A 21060-nucleotide genomic window follows, 5' to 3' on the forward strand; every position below is an offset into this window, starting at 1 on the left:
ACCAGGGCCATCTAAGACGCAGCGCTCGACTAAAGCATTTCAAATTGTTTATTCCTAGGCCACCATATTTCTTTGGTGCGCAAATTGTTTGCCAATTAACCAAACATTTGCCAATGTGCCTCTTCATCTCCATTCCACAGGGAAATTCCGTCCAAACTTGTCGACCCTCTTAACTGCCCATTTGCTAGCAGAGAAGGAAATGAGAAAATAAGTCGCTGAAGAAGTGATCTCCGAGTTAATGAGGACAAGTCTGCCAGCTCTAGAAAGCATGCAGCCTTTCCAATTCTTGAGCCTGCTTGCGATCTTATCAATCAAAGGTTGAATTTCAATTCTCTTTGGTTTCCTAAATCCCAAAGGGAGCCCAATATACTTGCAGGGAGTCTTCCCCTAACTCCAGCAAAATCATGTAAGATTTTGTTTTTCGAAAAAGGGGAGAGAAATCCCTGGCCTCTGCATCAAAATCATGTAATATTGATAGCATGGTAATCTTGTCTTTGAGATGTATCATTGCTAATTGTGTTTGTAAGATAAACTTTGTTAATCCTGGGCTGTAAGCACAGCACCGGGTGGACTTGGCCATACTCTGGCCTTGCTGCATGTGTGAGCAGTGAGGAGGCATGGGGAGGGAGTGACAAAAGTTAGCAATGTGTAGCTGATAGGTGTGAAAGGAACAATGCATTGTGTAGCATGTCCTGCCCATTTACTGCATCGATAGCAGTTTGTAAAAGGAGAGGGGAGTTGCCTTGTGAAGCAATCTAACTCCAGAAGAAATTAATTGGAAGACACCCAAAGCATAGGGTGCTGGAAAACCTCTGTCTCGTGAGTGCGTGTGTGTTCTTGCTCCCCTGCTTCTACTCGGTGATATCCAGGTTGCTCCGACGAGCTGTGTGTGTTGTCCCGTGTGAGTCCACCGTGCAAAGAGAGCGTGTGTAAGACTCTCGGGCTAACAAAGATGTGCACACACACTTGTCAAAATTAATTCGAAGGCCTGATATTTGCCCCAAAACATCAAGAAGTAGGTGAACCACAGAAATTTCACTCTTAACCGGGTTAATAAAGAGGGCAGCGTCGTCTGCATATAAGTTGGTTCTCATTCTAGCTGATCTTATGTTGAGAACTGAAAGGACATTAGCTTCGGTTGCTTTCTCTAAAATCGGTGCAGATGAACAGCATGGGGGACAGAGGGTCTCCCTGTCTCAGTCCTCTCTGCTATGAGAAAAAGGTGTCCAGTGATGCCATTCAACAAAACTCTAGACGAAGAAGAGGCAAACAGCAAGGAAAATCAAATTTCTCCATCTCTGCCCAAACCCAAAGTCCTAAACTGACAAAGAATTTCCAGGATGTAGCCCCAGTTAACCGACTCAAATGCTTTTGCAATGTCAAGTTTCAGAAAAACAAGAGGACTCTTCTTTGTTGAGCTTCTTTGATAACAGCCTGGACATACATGAAATTATCTTGGCTGCATCTACCTTTGATGAAGGCACTCTACGTTGGGGAGATCAAATTACTAAGCTACGGTGCGAGTCTTGTTCTAGCACCAGGACTTCTTTCCATCTCTACATGATGTATGATTCAAGTTCATGTACTCTAGTTCTAGCACCATGCATATTAATCTTCAGACATTTTATTGCGTCTGACTGCCCGACATAAAAGGGTCCATCTACCAGCAGCGAAATTTTGTATTTATAAACCCATCATTGTTTCATCCTCCACGCTATGAAGAAGTTTGAACTGCACTTACCAGTTTGGGCAGTAGTGCCCGTAGTCATATTACTTGCGTCATCTCTATTTACCACTTCTGCTTTGGATAATAACATATATTGGGTCATGAAATAGGATCGGGAGGCATTCAGGAAAGCGAAACAAATAATCTGGCGGTGGCGAATAGCTAGAAAACCCCTATCTTCTGGAGGAGCAAACCTTGCTGCACAAACTAGGATTGAACGTAAATATATCCTATATGTGGACTGAATCTGAATGAATGCAAGGAAATGGCTGAATATGATGACACAGTCATACTCCCCGGTATCTCAGTGTGCTGACCACCCAAGAGCTGAGCTTCGTTCTCATGGTCAAAATTGTTCCGAGCCTGCATATCTGAAGATACATCGGCAATTTAGAGGTGAGCACAAAACATATGTTTTTTTTTGCCCCTTTTAGGGATTGTAACGGAACTTAACGTGATGCACTAGTTTCGTTTTATCTAAAATTCATGTTGGGTGGAGGCATTAAAATGTATACTTGTCATCTACCAACCATGTGAATACATTTTCATTAACCGCCTGGCATCAAAATGCATATGTACCATCTACCAACCATGTAAATTTTCTATTTATAAATACAAGATAGACATGTTTCGAGCCAAGACGATCTTCATGTTCCCTATCAATTCAAAGATATATTTGCTATTTCCCTATTAAGAGTGCTTTCCAAATCCTACACTCTGGGTGATGGTACAGTTCAAAGTTTCAAATTTCCCAGAGTAGTGCGATGAAACAAGGATGGGTTTATGTAACACACGCACTTTCCTTCTTTTTGTTTGCGAAGTATCCAGTGCAAACTGTTATTAAGTGCAAACTCACAAACTTTTATGGTGAGCCATTCAACCTACAACGTGTGGTTCAGATGAGAGGTGGGACAAACCCGAACTCATGCCGAATCCCTTCTCTCTTATTCCGAATTTGAGTAAGGCTTTGTGTACAAAATTAGAGTAAATTTCACAGAACCACAGGTTTTGAGGCAACCTTCTCACGGAGCACTAGTAGATGCTAATCTGTCCACAGAACCACAACTTTTGTGTCCAATTGTCTCAGTCCACCCAAAACACGGGTTTAAGCTCGTTTGTCACTATTTCCTACAGGTGGAGCCCGCACGTCAGGCGTCAATCTTTTTCATGAGACCCCTCGTCTTTTTTTTTTCCTCATTGTCTTCACAGGCAAATGTAGTAATTGTACCTTTATGGAAACTACTCCTTGCTTGGCTGAGAATATCTGATTGCCATTGGATGTTTTGATAGAGGAGATCCTTCCAAGGCTATGAACTATGTGTTCTGTTCTATCCTTGCTTGGAATACAGACACAAATCGCAGTTCCCACCTGAAACACAATTACAACAATGGGAAGATAAAAGAACCCAATCAATTACACCAGTAACAAGATCAAATCATTTTAAACCATGCACTTCGCAGGAAAGGCTAAAAGAAGTACCTTGGCGACACCTTCTTGAACTTCAACATCACAAACAATTGGATCCTTGCTATGGTAGACACGATTTGGCAGAATCTTCAGCGTACATGGGAAAATTGCCTCAGCTGCACATTGCATTTTCTTCGCTTCCTTATATTCATTAATGTGCTCAGTATAACTGTCGACGAGCTTATATACTGTATCAGGCATGAGAATCTTCACTCCTGATTCAGCTGCAAGGCCGGCAGCTTCAGGCATCACCTTGACGTCAAAGGCCAAGATGGCTGCATACTCTTCTTTCCGCTTCAGCATGGCAGTTGCCTTTATCACATCCTCCTTGTTGACAGGGCCTAAATTCCAACAACTGACAGCAATGTTCACATTATTTCTCTTCAAGTGTGCAATGATCGCTTCCAAGGTTCCAATGCTAGAAGCTTGCACGTAGACACCCTCCTTGCAAGTCCGGATCCTACTTACTTCTTGTATTGCTTTTCCCTCTACATTCTCATCCATCATGCTGATGACCCTATCGATCTCTTGCATTGCAACTGCTTCACACTGTTGCAAATCATCCCCTGCCTTCACTACAACGAGAGAAGTGCCTGCCATTGCATGTTGAAGTCCCTGAAGGAACAAAATTAAACAATGAGTTGTTTGACAATGCATTTCGGGAGCAGCAGTATGTAGACGAAACTTACCCGTGCCACAATTTTTACACCCTGTGCAGCTCTGAGCTCCTTGTGATGCTTATATATGCCCTGGAAGAACAGAAATTGTAATACATCAGGACTACATCAGGAAGAACATCCAAAATTTATTGTGGACTTGGTATCAAAACTTTTAACAGTGAGTTGCCAAAACCCAACCAAAATTCAAAACCTAACAGAGTACAAACTTCAAGAACTTTAATACTACCTCCGATCCAAAATAAGTGTCGCAGTTTTGAAATAGGCTTGAACTAGGCTTAGTTCAAAACTGAGACACTTATTTTGGATCGGAGGCAGTAACTATTAAGTATGCCAGCAAGCAAAACTTAGTAGGCTCAACCCAAAATTCAGCTAGGACAGGGTTACAACTGCAAGTGTTTATGCTTACAAACAACTGAACAGGGTTCTTTAAAATTTAATAAGTTTTTGCGATGACCGGACAAAGAAACATCAAACCGGGTTTTCAAATGATGTGCCAAGAAGCAAACATGAACATTATTTTACGATTTGCAGTTAACGCTATCTCAATAATCAAACAAATCTGGTAAAAACAATGTGAAAAGGTGTTGCCAATAGTATTTGTGACGGTCCAACAGAGTTGTATCCCAATTCATACTATTATAGGTATCTGAGCATTACAACCTAAGCAGCAATACCAGTTGTATCCATCAGATTAGGAGCACAGCTTGAAAATTTTAGTCCAAATGTCAAACCAAATGGCATGTTTGCGCAATATGATGGTTTAAGATGGTATCCAAAAATCGATTTACATAAAAGAACTAAAATATGAGACACCTTCATCTGTGAGTAATATAGTAACTGTTTTCCATGCTTAACTCTTACGAACCGAAAACACATCCCCAGCAAATCACGACGTTTTTAACACAAATATCAATTCCTTCCGTTCATGCCAGAAACATCTAAAGCATTGAGTAAATATTCTATAATACTGCCAAGCAAAAACTTAAAAAGAAAAATATGAATGGACAAAAAGAAAACAAGTGCAGACTCGCCTTAGCTTTGAGTTCTTTCATTGGGTGAGGGGTCAACAGATCTTTAATAACGGTTGTGACAGGCCCCTAAAGATGAAATGTTATGGTTTCAGATGTGAGATTGAGATAGGCAATCAGAGGGGGCGTGAATGATTGCGTGGAAGCAAATTAAAACTTTTCCCAACAGTTCAAACCCTAAATTACCTTTCTGTCCGTGATAGTAAAACAGCCGTAACTTTTGATTGGATGAACCAAAAAATATGTATGAGTATGAAAACGAAAGGTATTGAAATTATCTAACCAACGCAACAAGAATCAGCTCAATTGGACTTACCAATCAAAAGATATGATCAAATCAGTAACAGTTGACAGAAAGTTACGAGAATTAATCTATAATCGATTTCGAGGAATAACAAGAAAGATTAAATAATCGCGATCTTCCTTGATCTTGTGGTAAACCTGCAAAAAAGTATTATGAACTCGTGATAAACCTGCAGCAAAGTGTTAGAAAGATCTAGCACGAAGAATCCACGAAGATCCGAGAAAAACAGAGATGACACCGCCAACGAATCTCTTTATTGCAACGATGTCGATCGATTACAAAAGATGCAACCATGCATTCAAGAACTCTCCAAGAATTGATTTAGATCCAAAGCTCTGAGTTCCCTCACGTCCTTGCTAAAACCCTAGTTAGGACGCCCTCTATTTATAAGGGAAAATTCGCGACCCTAAACCTAGTCCGAATCCAACACGAACTCCTCTGTCCCCGTCAGTATTTTGCCCGTGAGGCCCGCATACGACCTCGGATTGACATGACTCCAAAAGAAAAGTTGTTCGTCTCGACGACGCGCACGACTTTCATGTCGAACACTTTTCCATCCGATGCCATCTTGATGACGCTACTGTTTAATCTTTAAACAGCTCTCATCCAGCCACGGCTGGACCTACATATCTTCATGTCGATGCCACTCCATGCCATCAACTCTTCTTGTGATGTCTTCAAAACTCGACCATCACGTATCGAATATCTCCAATACCGTACATGTCCGGTATAAACAACGTACGACAAACCGGTGCCCTGCCGGATCATCATAGCCTTCACTTCCATTGTTCCTTCGCACGAACGTCCTGCATGACCTTGATCCTCGACCTCAGCTTCTCCCAAACTTCGTCCCTCGATCCGGTAAAATATGGTATGTATATGTGTTGAAAAGAAAATATGGTCGATCGACCTCAGGTTTTGAAAAGAAAATGAAAAATCTCAAAACGTTGGAGAAACACCAATAAAGGTAAAATATGGTATGTATATGTGTTGAAATCTCTCCCCCTTTAACAATGAATTTCATCAAAACCACACAAAAATATGTCCCCACTAAAAAATGTTTCTTTAAACTAGAAGAGATTTTTTTTTGTTGTTTTTATAATGAGCATTAGGAAATATCATGAACATGATAATTGTGCATCCAAGTCATGTAAAAAGTAGTTGTACTCGACATGTATATAAGTATGATGTAATCTACACATGACTAAAAATCAAGTATTTTTACGATTTATTCCAAGACATGGTCTCCCCCTGTCAACTACATCAATACTTGAATACAAAATAACTTGCAGCACATTACATTAAACAAAACACTTTATAAAAGCATAATATTTATTTTCATTGAATTTATATATCAAGTCAATTCAACCTTGTCAAGCATATATTTAAAACACCACGCCAAGCCTATGTCCAAAGTGCAATGATTAACAATTAGAACCTTAAGGCAAATGGTAAGCAATCAGAAACTTAAGACAAAGGTTTCAATAAACACAGCAACTTTCAAGTTCATACCAAAGTGCAATGGTAAGCAGTCTCATGAAGATGCAGTGCGACATTGGCATATTTATTTAGTAAAAATTGCTTGACACCACGTGTCTTTGTATATTTGGAACCTTGATACCATTATATTTTCATCATTGCTAGTAATTAAGTATCCAAGACCAAAATAACTAACAAAGTTTAACCATGACAAGATTTAGTTCAAGTTATCATTCGTATTAGAAGTCATGTGATAGACTATTTCATACGAGCATACATATAAAATGACAATGTCCTCAAAACATAAACGTGGTTGCAAAAATGTCATTTCAGGATGGAATACAATGCTCATTACTTTTTCAGATTTTTTATTTATTAAAGATAAAAGAACGAAAAAGAAGCAACTGAAAAGATATTTTACATATCGTACAAAAAGAACAAACTCCCCCTCAAACCATGCCGTATGGTTTGATTACTCCAAGTTCACCTCGAAGAAAAGCAAACCGAGAAGAATCCAATGGTTTAGTAAAAATGTCTGCCAATTGACGTTCAGTATCTATAAAGTTGAGCACAACATTTTCTTTTTCAACATGATCTCTAAGAAAATGATATCTTATATCTATGTGCTTAGTTCTTGAATGTTGCACCGGGTTTTTAGCAATACATATAGCACTAGTGTTATCACAATAAAGTGGTACACTTTCTAAAATAACCCCACAATCTTTCATTGTAGCTATTATCCATAAAATCTGTGAGCAACAGCAAGCAGCAGCTACATATTCACTTTCAGCAGTAGACTGTGCAACAGAACTTTGTTTCTTAGAAGACCAAAGTACTAAAGAATCACCCAAAAATAAGCATATATCAGATGTACTCTTTCTATCAATTCTACAACCTCCAAAATCAGCATCCGTAAAGATACCACTCTGGAAGAGCTCGGATTCTAACCTTGTGTCAGACCCGCGGGCCAAGGGACAGTCTCAGGTAGACAGTTTCTATGGGGCGTAGGCCTCCCAAAAGGTAACGGAGGCGTGCAAAGGTTTCCTCGAGCCAGACGGACATTGGTCCTCGAGTGCAAAGGCAGAAGGGAGCTTGACTGCAAGACTCACCCGTCGAGCAGAGACGAAAGTCGGCCTTAGTGATCCGACGGTGCCGAGTGGAAGGGCCGTTGCTCAACGGATAAAAGTTACTCTAGGGATAACAGGCTGATCTTCCCCAAGAGTCCACATCGACGGGAAGGTTTGGCACCTCGATGTCGGCTCTTCGCCACCTGGAGCACGCAATATAATACTAGAGCAAGTAGAAGCCTAATGCCAAAACATAGGGTGCCATGTAGATACCTGAAAATCCTTTTGACAACTTGTAGATGTGGTGCGCGTGGGGAAACTTCAAACCTAGCCTTGTTGCGAAAAATAACATAATACCCAACATGCACCAATAAGGGTATGACCTTTAAAAATATTTCCTCCCCCTGAACATATGTTCCTGCATTACGAATAAGAGGACTTTCGCCACAACACTAGAGATACAAGCATCTCCATAAATTATACTTTCAGCCCGAGATGCACGTGTGAGGGAGGAGAACCAATTTTTTATCACCGTTCATGTGACGAGAACAACTAGAATCCACTAGTCCTATGTTCCCCTTCTTCAAGTGAAGTGCCTACAAACAACAAATACATGCCGAGATCTCCGTACTGAGGTTAGATAAAAAAAAACTTTTAGGTATCCAGTACTGAGATACACGACGAGTAGGCAAAGCACGAGTTTCCTTATACATTGGGACAGATTCTAGTTTCTCTTGCAAATTGAAACTGAAGGTGAAACATTCACCCTAGGCACATAACGAGGAGTAGTAGTTTTATCATGAGCATAATGTGCCTTGAAAGAATTAGATCTAGCTTGTTTTCTTTCCTTTTTAATTACTCTAGCTAGTCTAAAACAAAAACCTACAGCATGTCCAGGTTTATTACAATAAGTGCAAGTGTACCTACTTCCAGGTTTAGCATGTGATGTATGAACTACATTTGCACTTGTTGGAGTATCATTAGACATGATGCTAGCTGATCTAAAAATCACATTGGTTGGTTTGTCAGTTGTTTCAAAAATTTCATTGCCTAGTGACTTAACTATAGTGGGTGGATTAGCATTAAAATGAGCATATGCATTAAAACCAAGTCCAGTCTTGTTCTTACTCACTTTGGACTTATCTAAGATCATATTCAGATTTCTGTGCCCACTAGAAAATTTCTGCAAAGATGCTTGTAAATAATTAACTTGGTGAGACAGAGCAATACAATTATCACAAGCACTATCCATGATTTGTTTTCCACTTTTACAATTAGCGCACAAAGAAACCTCATGGATGTGTAAAGCATTTTCAACATGAGAAATCCTAACATTTGCATCTTTCAACTTCAATTCAAGAATATGACAATTATTACAAGAAATTGAATTTATCAAATCAGAAGTATCCATGCTAGCATCATTAATTTGTTTACGTTTATGCACAGTAGGTTTCTCATTGTTTTCTAATGCAACTCTAAGCTTATCAAGAGTATCATCATGAATAGAACGCAAAGAGGTAAGCTCAGAATATATAGAATCACAAGACTTGCAGGAATCATCATCAAAAATCATAGACTTAAGTTTAGTAATTTCAGAATTCAAGGATGCAATTTTCAAGTCATATTCCTTAATTCTTTTAGTAGCATGATCAAGCAAAGAACTCAATTTACTAGCACTTTTAAGTAATTCATCATAAGAAAGTTCTACCTCATTGTTGCTGTCACTGTCGTAGTCGTCGCAGCAGGTAACACTCTTGTTGCTAGCCATAAGACACATCCCATTAATGTCGCGCTTGCCTTTGGATGCATCATCTTCATCAGACTCGATATCCACATCACTCAAGCATGGTTCACCATATTCATTGATTACAGAGAAAATACTGTGAGCCACTGCTCGAGCAAAGTCGCCCCTCTTTTTATTCTTGATGTTGAAGGGGCGCTTCTTCTTCTTGTCCTCCCCATTTTCTTCTTTCGCCATCTTGGATAAGAATTTGGGACAATTTTGGCGTAAGTGATTTGGATCACCACATTCAAAGCACCTTGGAGCATTGTTCCCACCTCTCTTCCTTGAACGAACATTTTGCAGGGCACGTGTAAAACGAGAGGTGAGGAGTGCCAATTCTTCCTTTGGGTATTGCTCTAGTTGTTCATCAGTTAGTTGAGACAAAGAAGACAGAGTATAGCAATATGTAGAAATACCATCATTAGAGCTGTCAGGGTTAGTAACAAGTGCAATTGATTTGAAACCGGTTCTTCTAGCAAGAATATCTAATTCATGAGTTTTCAATTTTGAGTACAGAATATCAAGTGTAAGTGTGCTCATGACAGTAGATTCTCTAATAGATGTAACTTTCATCTCCCATATGGACATATCTAATGCACTCAAAAGTTGCCTAGAAGCCTCAGCATCAGTATAAGTAACACCTAATGCACGTAAGTTGCTGAGAATCTTATTAAAGCGTGCAAAGAATTCATCCAAAGATTCACCTGTATTCATCTCAAATCTCATGTACTCCTTTTTGTACATGTCCTGACGAATCTCCTTAACAGAGTTTGATCCTTCATGATAACTACAAAGTGCGTTCCATACCTCATGAGCGGATGCAAGGTGAGCGACACGGTCGAAGTCACTTCGTTGTAGACCTTGGATGATGTAGTTCCTCGCCTTGTAGTTGTTCTTCACGTGGACCAAGTTTGTTGGTATGATCGCATTGTCCGCGGGAAGCTCATAGGGCTTGGCGATTTTCTCCCATATGACGTAGCTTTGTGCCATGATGTATGCCTTCATCTTCGCCTTCCAAAACTGAAAATCAACACCATCGAACACACAGGGTTTGGTAGAATATATATCCATATCTGGCAAGTCTAATCCACCGGTTAAGATAAATTAGAGAGACCTTGCTCTGATACCAATTGTGAGATCGAGATAGGCAATCAGAGGGGGGGTGAATGATTCCGCGGAAGCAAATTAAAACTTTTTCCGAAAGTTCAAACCCTAAATCATCTTTCTGTCCGTGATAATAAAACAGCCGTAACTTTTGATTGGACGAACCAAAAAATACGTATGAGTATGCAAAAGAAAGGTATTGAAATTATATATCCAATGCAACAAGAATCAGCTCAATTGGATTTACCAATCAAAAGATATGATCAAATCAGTAACAGCTGACAGAAAGTTATGAGAATTAATCTATAATCGATTTCGAGGAATAACAAGAAAGATGAAATAATCCCGATCTTTCTTGATCTTGTGGTAAACCTGCAGAAAAGTATTATGAACTCGTGATAAACCTGCAGCAAAGTATTAGAAAGATCTAGCACGAAGAATCCATGAAGATCCGAGAAAAACAGAGATGATACCGCCAACGAATCTCTTTATTGCAACGATGTCGATCGATTACAAAAGATGCAACCATGCATTCAAGAACTCTCCAAGAATTGATTTAGATCCAAAGCTCTGAGTTCCCTCACGTCCTTGCTAAAACCCTAGTTAGGACGCCCTCTATTTATAAGGGAAAATTCGCGATCCTAAACCGAGTCCGAATCCAACACGAACTCCTCTGTCCCGGTCGGTATTTTGCCCGTGGGGCCCGCATACGACCTCAGATTGACATGACTCCAAAAGCAAAGTTGTTCGTCTCGACAACGCGCACGACTTTCATGTGGAACACTTTTTCATCCGACACCATCTTGATGACGCTACTGTTTAATCTTTAAACAGCTCTCATCCAGCCACGGCTGGACCTACATATCTTCATGTCGATGCCACTCCATGCCATCAACTCTTCTTGTGATATCTTCAAAACTCGACCATCACGTATCGAATATCTCCAATACCGTACATGTCCGGTATAAACAACGTACGACAAATCGGTGCCCTGCCGGATCATCATAACCTTCACTTCCATTGTTCCTTCGCACAAACGTCCCGCATGACCTTGATCCTAGACCTCAGCTTCTCCCAAACTTCGTCCCTCGATCCGGTAAAATATGGTATGCATATGTGTTGAAAAGAAAATATGGTCGATCGACCTCAGGTTTTGAAAATAAAATGAAAAATCTTAAAAAGTTGGAGAAACACCAATAAAGGTAAAATATGGTATGTATATGTGTTGAAATCTTTCACCCTTTGATTTCACATCAGATGAAATCGTCAAGGCAACATTCAAAGTGAAGTGTTAATCTCAAAAGGTTGTACCTGTTCAGTGCAAACAATTACTTGATCCCCTTGGTGCAGCACACCATTAATCAGCACTACGTCAATAGTAGCTCCTAAATCTTTAACTTCGTTAACTTCTAGTACAGTACACTGAACAAATAAGTATGAAAAGAACAGCATATCAGCAACAAATTAGATTAAGGGATTCACATATCAAAATAAGAGTATTGGGCTAAAAGATAATGAACGAACCTCTACAGTATCGTCGTAGACTAGCTTCTCTATCATTATCTCAGGCACCCATCGCACCAGAAGCAGTAGAAGATCTGGAATGCCTTCGCAGCTGGAGGATATAACAGTACAACATTGTCAAAGTCCAAGGTTGCGCTTCACAGTATGAGAAATTCAAACTCAGTCAAATACAAGCAAAAAAGCATGCTGCTCTCAGCCTGACACACCTTTTGGCACTGGTTGGGACAATGTTAAACACATGTTTCATCTTCTTATTTTCATAGTACAATGCAGTATTGAAGCCATTTTCCTTAAACTGTGTTACAACCTGTTCATACAAATCAAACTGTCAGTTCATACAAATCAAACTGTCAGAACTTTCAAAGAAACTTCCTGTAACTCAATGCAATTCAATATTACCAGATAAATTGCACGGAATGTCAAGGAAAAAAGAATACCTCAGTTAACCTCCATCTGTATTCCATTTGGACATCAACAGATTGATTCTTAAGTGCCTTTGCTATTGGTGCATTGTGACAAGGTTTCCATCCATAGAGCCGGTCAACCTTGTTCAAGGCGACAATGAACCTCACATTATGGCGTTTCAAAAGATCAAGAGATTCAATTGTCTGCTTCTCAAGTCCACGTGTAATATCAACTACCACCACAGCAATGTCACACAAACTCGATCCCCTTGAACGCATTTTACTGAAAGACTCATGACCAGGGGTGTCAATTACAAGCAAACCGGGAACTTTGACGGTGACTTCAGCTTTTAGACTCGTCCTCTCCCTGATATTTTCAACTGGTAGGTAGGTAGTACCAATCTGCTGTGTGATGCCTCCAGCCTCACCTTGCTGCACTTTGGTTCGCCGGATGCAATCAAGGAGCTTTGTCTTGCCAGCATCCACATGTCCAAGGATACAACATATAGGCGCGCGAAGCTCCTTTTCATCTCCAGATCCACTACTTGAAGCTACATCCTGAGAGCTGAATATCTGGTCTTCCTCAATCTCCTTAGCCATATTTTCTGAATTAACAACCGGAGCTGTAGAAATCACATGTTTCTCCTCTGTTTCTTCTTCAGCAAAGGTGGAATCACCAAAAGACGGAACATCAAACTCATCCAGGCTCTTGTTCTCCCAAGCATCGTCATCGTCATAATTGATTTTGCTGTCCTCTTCCGATGATCCAGTGCTTGATCCCTCCCTTGATCTTAGCGCATCACTGACAGCACTGTCCTCTTCAAGTGACGCATTGCTCTGCTCCTCCTCCAATTGCGGCTTTAAGCCCTGGATTCTTCTAGCATCAGCTTCAGATTGGGCATTATCATGATGTTTGGGATGCAATTTATGTTTCCTGGAGTCATATACTGGTCGCTTCCGGTCACCGTCCCCAGCCCCCGCGACGACAGTGATGCCGAGCCGCCTCCGTGCAGCCTCCGAGCGCCGACTCTCCTCCCTCTTCCTCTCCTCCCGCTGCCTCTCCTCCTCCCGCTGCTTCTCCTCCTCCTCCGTCGGGTTCTTCTTCCCTAGCCTTCTCCAGCCGCGCCTCCATCTCCTCCTCCCGCGCCTTCCTCTCCTCCTCTTCCTCCTTCTGACCAAACTGAAGACCGCGTGTTTGCGTCTTGATATATGGGCTGACAGAAGCAGCGAAAAAAGACTCCTGCGAACTTGCGTAGCCTTTTTTTTCGGCCGTGAAGAGATCGCAACGCACACGAGATGGGCTCTGCCACCTGGATGCCCGGTGGGCCTAAAAGCACTGTGGGCCGGCAGATCCTTCTGGGCTGTGGACTGGCTTGCAAAACGTGATCTGCCCTGGCACGCACGCAAGTGGAGTTCGCCGAATGTGCGATCATGACGAGATTTTTTTGCATGTAAAAAAATATCCCCTCCGTTTTCTGTGTGTTATATAACTTTGTTTTTTTTAAGCTTAAGATGATCGATTTGCGTCGCTCGATTTTAAAAAAATTGATCTTGATTATAAGAACGAATCAGGTCCAAAAACCATACAATTCACGACTTATTCTATGAAAGCCGTAAGAAAAACCTTAACTGCGTGCAAACAAAGGACAAAACCGAAGAAACATGTCACAACTGCCCAGGCCAAACCCCTCCCGCTCCAACAGCGCCGAATTAATGGAAAGTATTGATCCATGCGGCAAGAAAAGATAGTCATAAATGGGCTTTTTTTGACGATCGGGGCAAGGAAAAACTTACCCTGACGGGAACAACCCAGCTAGGCCCACCGCTACAAGCAACCTCCGCCACTAGACGAGGGCTCTAGAGGAGGATGAGACGTCCAAAGACATCGCCATTACTCAATAATTACGTGAGATGATGAGTTCCAAAGGTTAATTAAAAAAACGAGCACATGTGAGATCGTGAGTTTGTCTATAATCGAGTGTGCGTCAACTTGCTCTTAAGTTCCCACAGCAGAACAAAGACTTTTGTATAGTCCTTAATTACCACCGTCTGTCATCAGCAAAATTAAGGAGCACAAGTCCGGTGAAGTATAAGATCACGTCACGTCCAAGCTAGTCGTTGTTCCGACGTACGTACAAACAGAGTTGACGTGTAAGCTCGACGGCAGACGGCTCCAAGGTTTGAATAATGCAGAAAAGACGATCGATCGACGGCCCAACTAATTAAACTTGCTCCCCGGGCCTTAATTGTCAAAGGAAAAAGAAAAAGGAAAACTAAACTTGCTCCGATTGCAAAGTTTGACGAGGACGTGCAACTGATCTCCTAGCTAGCATTGTCTGGGTGCTACTGCATGCACATCGGCCAGGATATCATCTATGTGCATATATGCATGCATCCTCATCCAAAACGAGCGAACTCGAGGATAAGACAGAGATGTGGCACCACAATATTCAAAACAATACGGGTGACTCAGGTGTGCACATTCCACCGTGATATGTATCGGCCTACATATAGTTCTAGGATATAAGAGGGAGTTGGGACGGCGTTTTAACTTGGGGACTACTACTGGAGTACGGAGTAATATATAATTATAAGGCAGATATCCATTATTATATTCAAGTTCCGATACTCCGTATTTGACTCTGATTATGATTTTACCACATTAGTTACTACCTCCGTCACGCCTGCTTTTTTTTTAAGAAACTCTTCTAAATTCCTAAAATAAACTATTGAAACTTTTGCGAAAACACGTGCACTGCATGCGATTTGACTGACTTGTTCAGTGTCCACCGAGGAAGACACTCCAGATGATCGTGGAAGGGGTAGACAATGCATGCAGCGTCTGAGACTGAGATGACACGCGTACACCGTCCTGGACACCTGTCCTCCAGCTCCTCGGCGGGGTAAGCTAGCAGCATGCATTTGCCCTGCCACGTAACCGGCCGCCGCGCATGCATGCATTGCCCATGCTGCTAGCTGCATGCATGCGAAAATGATTTCATGCAGCAAGACATGCATGAGGGTCTTTGTGTGCTCCGAAAATTAATCCTTGTACTACTGGACGCTGAGCGGTGCAATTCTTTTTTTTGCATCCAAGCTCCATTATTTATACGCCAAGAAAGACTAGGTGTACTGATGTCTGATGACTCTAATTAAGGCACCACCCGTCAGTGAATATACCCAAGTGCAGGACATGCACGAAGGAGTAGTGCTGAACTGCTGATGCATGACAAACGGGACGTGGCAAAAACTAAACGTTAATCAGAGCAATAATTGAGCAGGCCGCTTAAAAAAAAATTGAGCAGGCGGGGCCACCTAAATTATTTGCTTGCGGTTGCTGAGCGACCTAACAATTCAAGTCATTATCAAGCCGTCATGCGTTTTGTCCACAAACCGGCTCGGGTGAGCCGCACTCCACTCCAAGCCTCTCGCGATCTCCATTCTCCTCGTCACATGGAAAACCCGTCGCCCACTACACACACCGGTTTTTTTTTAGGGAACCCCTGCGCACCGGTTAACGCACCGGTTAATAATATTCCGGACACGAAAGCTAGCTAGGCATCGATCGTCCATGTGCGCACACAGTCACAGCTCAAGAGCCAGCAAGGACGCCTCCTGCATGTTTTAGCAACATTTTATTCTAGGAGCTGGTTTTCTAGCAAAAAAAAAACAAGATTTGTGATTAGTATAAGCAATAATTGAGTGCAGCCAGACAAGCCAGTCCACCTCCGCGTCACCGGCGGGCCCCACGCCAGCTTGTCCTAATCAGCTGATGAGCGATCTCCATTCTCCTCATCACATATCCACTGCTGGCCAGTGAAGCGCCCAGAACCAACACCAAGCATCTTATAAACCACACTGCATATGCTCCGAGGGATCAATACCCACAGGCCACAGCAGCAAGAACAGCTTCAATTATTTTTTATTGGTTAATTTAACTGGTAAGTTGAATCTGAAAGCTAATTGCTTTTCTAATTGCCGGTGTACCGATTTTTATGTTTCTTCAGCAAGTTCTGGATTCGGTGACAGCAAACGCTTGATTGAAGTTTTCATTGGTTTCTTTGCAATTTTCTGATACGTACGCTACTTTGAAGGCTGTTGCCGGCCTGTGTTGAAGGTCTGTTCTTTGGGTCGGATGTTCTTTCTTGCTTAGGTTGCATCTTTTATTCAGTTCCTGCAGCGCTTTGCGGAAATTTCGATCTGTGAAGCACCTGCATCTGCATGTTGTACATTTGATCCACTGCTGTTCTGACAAAGAACATGCTGCTTAAGCACACAAAAAAAGGTTAATACCTTGCAGGTTGACTTGGGTTATTTATAACAGAATTGGAGAGCACAGATCTACGGAATTTTGATTAGTTTTTGCGTTATCCCGCCTTCTTGTTTGTCGATATATACCGGCAACCGATGATTTTCCAAATACTAGTAGCTGAACATCACAATTCTGAATCCTTTTTCTGATCATCTTCTCCTTTCTGAAATTGCACAATCTGTCTGCCATGACAGCACAGTGTACATAGACAGAGAGAGAGATGTATCTGGTGAAGGACATCGACGGCGCCATCGCGCTGATGGCGGCGGCGCTGGTGCTGCTAGGCACGTGGCCGGTGGTGCTGGCGGTGCTGGAGCGGCGGGGCCGGCTGCCGCAGCACACGTTCCTCGACTTCTCCCTCACCAACTTCCTCGCCGCCGTCCTCGTCGGCCTCACCTTCGGCCAGATCGGCCCCGACTCCCCGGACACGCCCAATTTCCTCACCCAGCTCGCCCGGCCCCAGGTCAGCTATTATCACCTTGTTATTATCCAGCCATGAGAACCTTGTGTTTGGTGTGCAGATGTTCTTGCTGACCGTCGATTGTGAATTGCAATGCAGGATACCTGGCCGTCGATCCTGTTCGCCATGGCCGGCGGCGTCGTCATCAGCCTCGGGACCCTGGCCACGCAGTACGGATGGGCCTACGTCGGGCTTTCGGTGACCGAGGTCATGGCCTCCAGCCTCAAGGTCGTCATAGGTATGGATGCTTGCTTCTTTCTTTCCTGCGTGAAGTGTTGAGAATTGAGAAATATAATCTGAAGATGGGACGACTGAATTTCTGAAGCTTGTTCTCTGCAGGGACAACACTGAACTATTTCCTGGATGGGCGGATCAACAAGGCGGAGATTCTGTTCCCCGGCGTCGGTTGCTTCCTGGTTGCAGCCTGCCTTGGCTCTCTGGTTCACTCCTCTAATGCCGCTGACAACCAGGAGAAGCTATCCAGATCCAGGCACGCTACTACTGGGTAGGATTTTTTTTTTACTTTTGGAAATCTGAATTGTACTTTTTTGGTAGCGCAAGTGTTTAGATTATCTACTTATCACTATAGCTCCACACGATTAACTTGTGTTTGATACCATGCCATCGATCCATTGCAGTAGACTGCATCTGAACAAAATGTTTGACTTGTCTCCACAGGAACACTGCAAACGAAGAGCTCACCAAGAATTTGCTTGACAAAGGTACTTGTACTTATATTACTGCTAGTCAGATCAAACGAACTACAGTAGCTTTTTTCATTAATCACATCATGATTCAGCTTAGAGCTACCGGTCTCAATAACCCTTTCAATTGGCAGAGGAGAAACCCAAGGATTGCGAAGAAGCAAAACCTGACGAACCAAAAGCCGTGGAGAAAATAGAGGCAGGAACAGCTGATTTCCTCATTCATCTCGAGGACAAGAGATCAATCAAAGTATGGTACCTGCGGAACACTACTCATCTACACATACCAATTGCAAAATTCAAATCAATTAAAGAAATGTCTCCATGATCCAAAAAATTTACCCCATGCACTAAACCGACAAGAAATTAGGATCCGAGAGAGTATATTTCTGAAGAACATCAATGAATTCACTGACACAAGATAATTTTCCAGGTTCTGGGATCCCACACACTGGTGGGTCTGGGCATCGTGACGTTCGCGGGGATCTGCTACTCGCTCTTCTCCCCAGCATTCAACCTGGCAACCAACGACCAATTTCACCTCCTCCCGGGGACGGCGCCGCACCTGGGGATCTACGCCGCCTACTTCCACTTCTCCCTCTCCTGCTTCGCCGTCGGCGTGGGGCTCAACCTCTGGTTCCTCTACCGCCCCATGGCCGGCGTCCCCCAATCCTCCCTCCGCGCCTACATCCACGACCCGGACACGGGGGGCAGGGCGCTGGCGCTGCTGGCGGGCATGGTGTGCGGGCTCGGGAACGCCTTCACCTTCATGGCGGGGCAGGCGGCGGGCTACGCGGCGGCGGACGCCGTGCAGGCGCTGCCGCTCGTGAGCACCTTCTGGGGCGTCGTGCTCTTCGGGGAGTACCGGAGGTCGTCCAGGAGGACCTATGTGTTGCTTGGGAGCATGCTGTTTATGTTTGTGGTCGCCATGGTCGTGCTCATGGCTTCCTCCGCCCACAGGAAGCCGCTCTGACCACCATGCTTTCTTTGAAACTGAGCCTGTAGTTGAACAAGTGCAGACTCTTGTAAGCTTTGATATCTCAAGTACCAATATGAACTGAAGACACATACAACAAAACAGAAAACAATGCAAACGAGCAACATAACACCGCACTGGATGAAGAAGATTTTAAGCAGGAGGATCAATTACTGAGTCTAGCATTAAGATTCAGGCATTCAGCCACATACAGAGTCAAGAGATGGTAAGAAACTGCATAGCATGTGAAAGATCCAAAGTAATTGCACTATACTGGCAGATACAGCAATCAGCAAGATGTGGAATAAGCAGAAATATAGAATTGGACTGTACAAACATTGTACGGAGTTCTATCTATTTATAATCACTAGTTCGCCATCCTTACTCATACACCTGCAGTATTGTCACTTGTTCATAGACTTTAGAGCGATGTAAATTAGAATCTACTCAAGACCCGTTAGAACCGTACTTCTTTTAGCAGCATTATGCACCGAGCTGTGAACGACAAAATAGCAAATCAACTTCAGGTAGAATCGCCTCAATTTTCCTATCAATGCGCCTCCTAGCAGTTCCCAAGATGGTCTAATCGACTGGTGGTCTAGTGAGGATCATGCTAGCTTGCACGTCGCTGGATGCTAGAAGAAGACTTTTCGGTTCTTTTGTGACCTTGTTTGTTTGTACATAACTATGCTTTCCTCTCCTTAAGCAGCGAAAAGTAGCGCTGCTACATTTAGTAAAAAAAAAGAGTAAAAAATCACTCTAATGAACCGTTTTATGTTCAGGTAAAAATCTACTTACACTATGAAAAAATGTCAGATATATATTGGCAACAAAATGCAGGGACTAAATCACTCTAATGAACCGTTTCATCCTAGTTGCCAGATACAAATCTAATTAACCCTGCTGAGGTAACCAACAGAGGAAGAACAAGTGTTCTTTGCTCTTGCTCAAAGCAGAATTCCCTAATGTCAGACGTAAAACCTTGTTGCGCCTAAATAATTAGCCAGAACAATGGAGAACCTTTTGGCCAGATGCATGCCTGGAGACATCGCTTGTGAAGTACATGAACACGAAGGATCAACCAGCGTTGAAATCAGCCACTCCTTTTATAGTCTTGTTCCTCATGTCAACAGCAAGCATCCACCCGTTTTTGTCCATCTGGTCAACCTTGGCCATGATAAACAACATCATCTTCATGCAAGCTGAGAGCAGGATGCCCGACGTGGAGTCTACTCAAGGTATACTCCGTCTGTGTGGGCTCATGACGATGAAGAAGATGGGGAAGCAATCGAGAGAGACTCGTTCCATGGTAATCTCAGAAGCTTTGAGCATGCAGTCGATCGACTTGCCACTTCTTCTCAGGACCAAACCATTTCATCACGGCGGCACCCCAGTCCTGGGAGATGTAGTTGAGCCCGTCGTCTGAGCCAGGCACGGCGTGAGCCCACACATCGGTGAACCTCAAGCAGCCGTCGTCGCTGAAGGAGACGTCCCGAGTGCACGCCACGGCGCGCCGAGCCAGCTTGTTGGGCACCGGCGGCGGCCTGGGCGAACGGATGAACTGGAGGGTGTCATTGTCGTCGCCCCGGAGCGAATCGAAGAGGAGAATGCCGTTCCAGATGTCGACCCAGCCGATTGAGGAACCATGGAGGTTGATCACCTTGTCCGGAACAGTGAAACAGAAACCCTCTGGCGACTCCACAATCCACATGCATGGACCTAGTGCTCCATGCCCATGGCATTGAGTCGAACAGGTCGAGGGCGTAGTGCCCACGGGAAGTCCAACGGATCGAAGCGAGGAGGAACCTTTCTTCGTCGTCGTCGGCGTGGCGGCGGCAGCAGAGGAGGCCGACAACCAGGTCGGAGAACAAGCGGATGGGGTGGATGGGGAGGACCCGAAGCTTGTTGACGCCGGCCTAGTAGACGACGTAATCGTTGTATTGCGGGTACGAGGAGCGGCCTTCAGGGCCGACGACGAGGAAGCGGAGGAGGACGAGGTCGCCGTCGGTGCGGAGGACCCGGGGGTTTCCGTCGGGGAGCG

General features: G+C 43.4%; 2 protein-coding genes and 1 non-coding gene across 3 annotated transcripts; 1 reads left to right on the forward strand and 2 right to left on the reverse strand.

The window, feature by feature from the left end:
- Nucleotides 1-2809: 2809 nt before the first annotated feature.
- On the reverse strand, nucleotides 2810-17068 carry LOC100824211 (eukaryotic translation initiation factor 5B). The gene is made up of 10 exons (XM_014902268.2): nucleotides 16966-17068; nucleotides 12601-14042; nucleotides 12370-12470; nucleotides 12164-12254; nucleotides 11951-12061; nucleotides 4906-4971; nucleotides 3884-3943; nucleotides 3207-3809; nucleotides 2955-3095; nucleotides 2810-2854 (listed from the first exon to the last, which is right to left on the reverse strand). Exons 1-10 carry the CDS (start codon nucleotides 17066-17068, stop codon nucleotides 2810-2812), a joined length of 2763 nt encoding a protein of 920 aa, XP_014757754.2.
- On the reverse strand, nucleotides 4072-4206 carry MIR5180B (microRNA MIR5180b). The gene has a single exon (NR_126913.1). It is a non-coding gene; the product is annotated as a microRNA MIR5180b (primary transcript).
- LOC100837106 (ureide permease 2) lies at nucleotides 16352-19411 on the forward strand. Its single transcript, XM_003576032.4, has 7 exons — nucleotides 16352-16508; nucleotides 17074-17342; nucleotides 17439-17577; nucleotides 17679-17844; nucleotides 18018-18061; nucleotides 18178-18293; nucleotides 18477-19411. Exons 2-7 carry the CDS (start codon nucleotides 17100-17102, stop codon nucleotides 19014-19016), a joined length of 1248 nt encoding a protein of 415 aa, XP_003576080.1. The 5' UTR covers nucleotides 16352-16508; nucleotides 17074-17099; the 3' UTR covers nucleotides 19017-19411.
- The last annotated feature ends 1649 nt before the right edge of the window (nucleotides 19412-21060 follow it).

The sequence above is a fragment of the Brachypodium distachyon genome, chromosome 4 (genome assembly GCF_000005505.3).
Source record: "Brachypodium distachyon strain Bd21 chromosome 4, Brachypodium_distachyon_v3.0, whole genome shotgun sequence".
In the NCBI taxonomy this organism is placed as follows: domain Eukaryota; kingdom Viridiplantae; phylum Streptophyta; class Magnoliopsida; order Poales; family Poaceae; genus Brachypodium; species Brachypodium distachyon.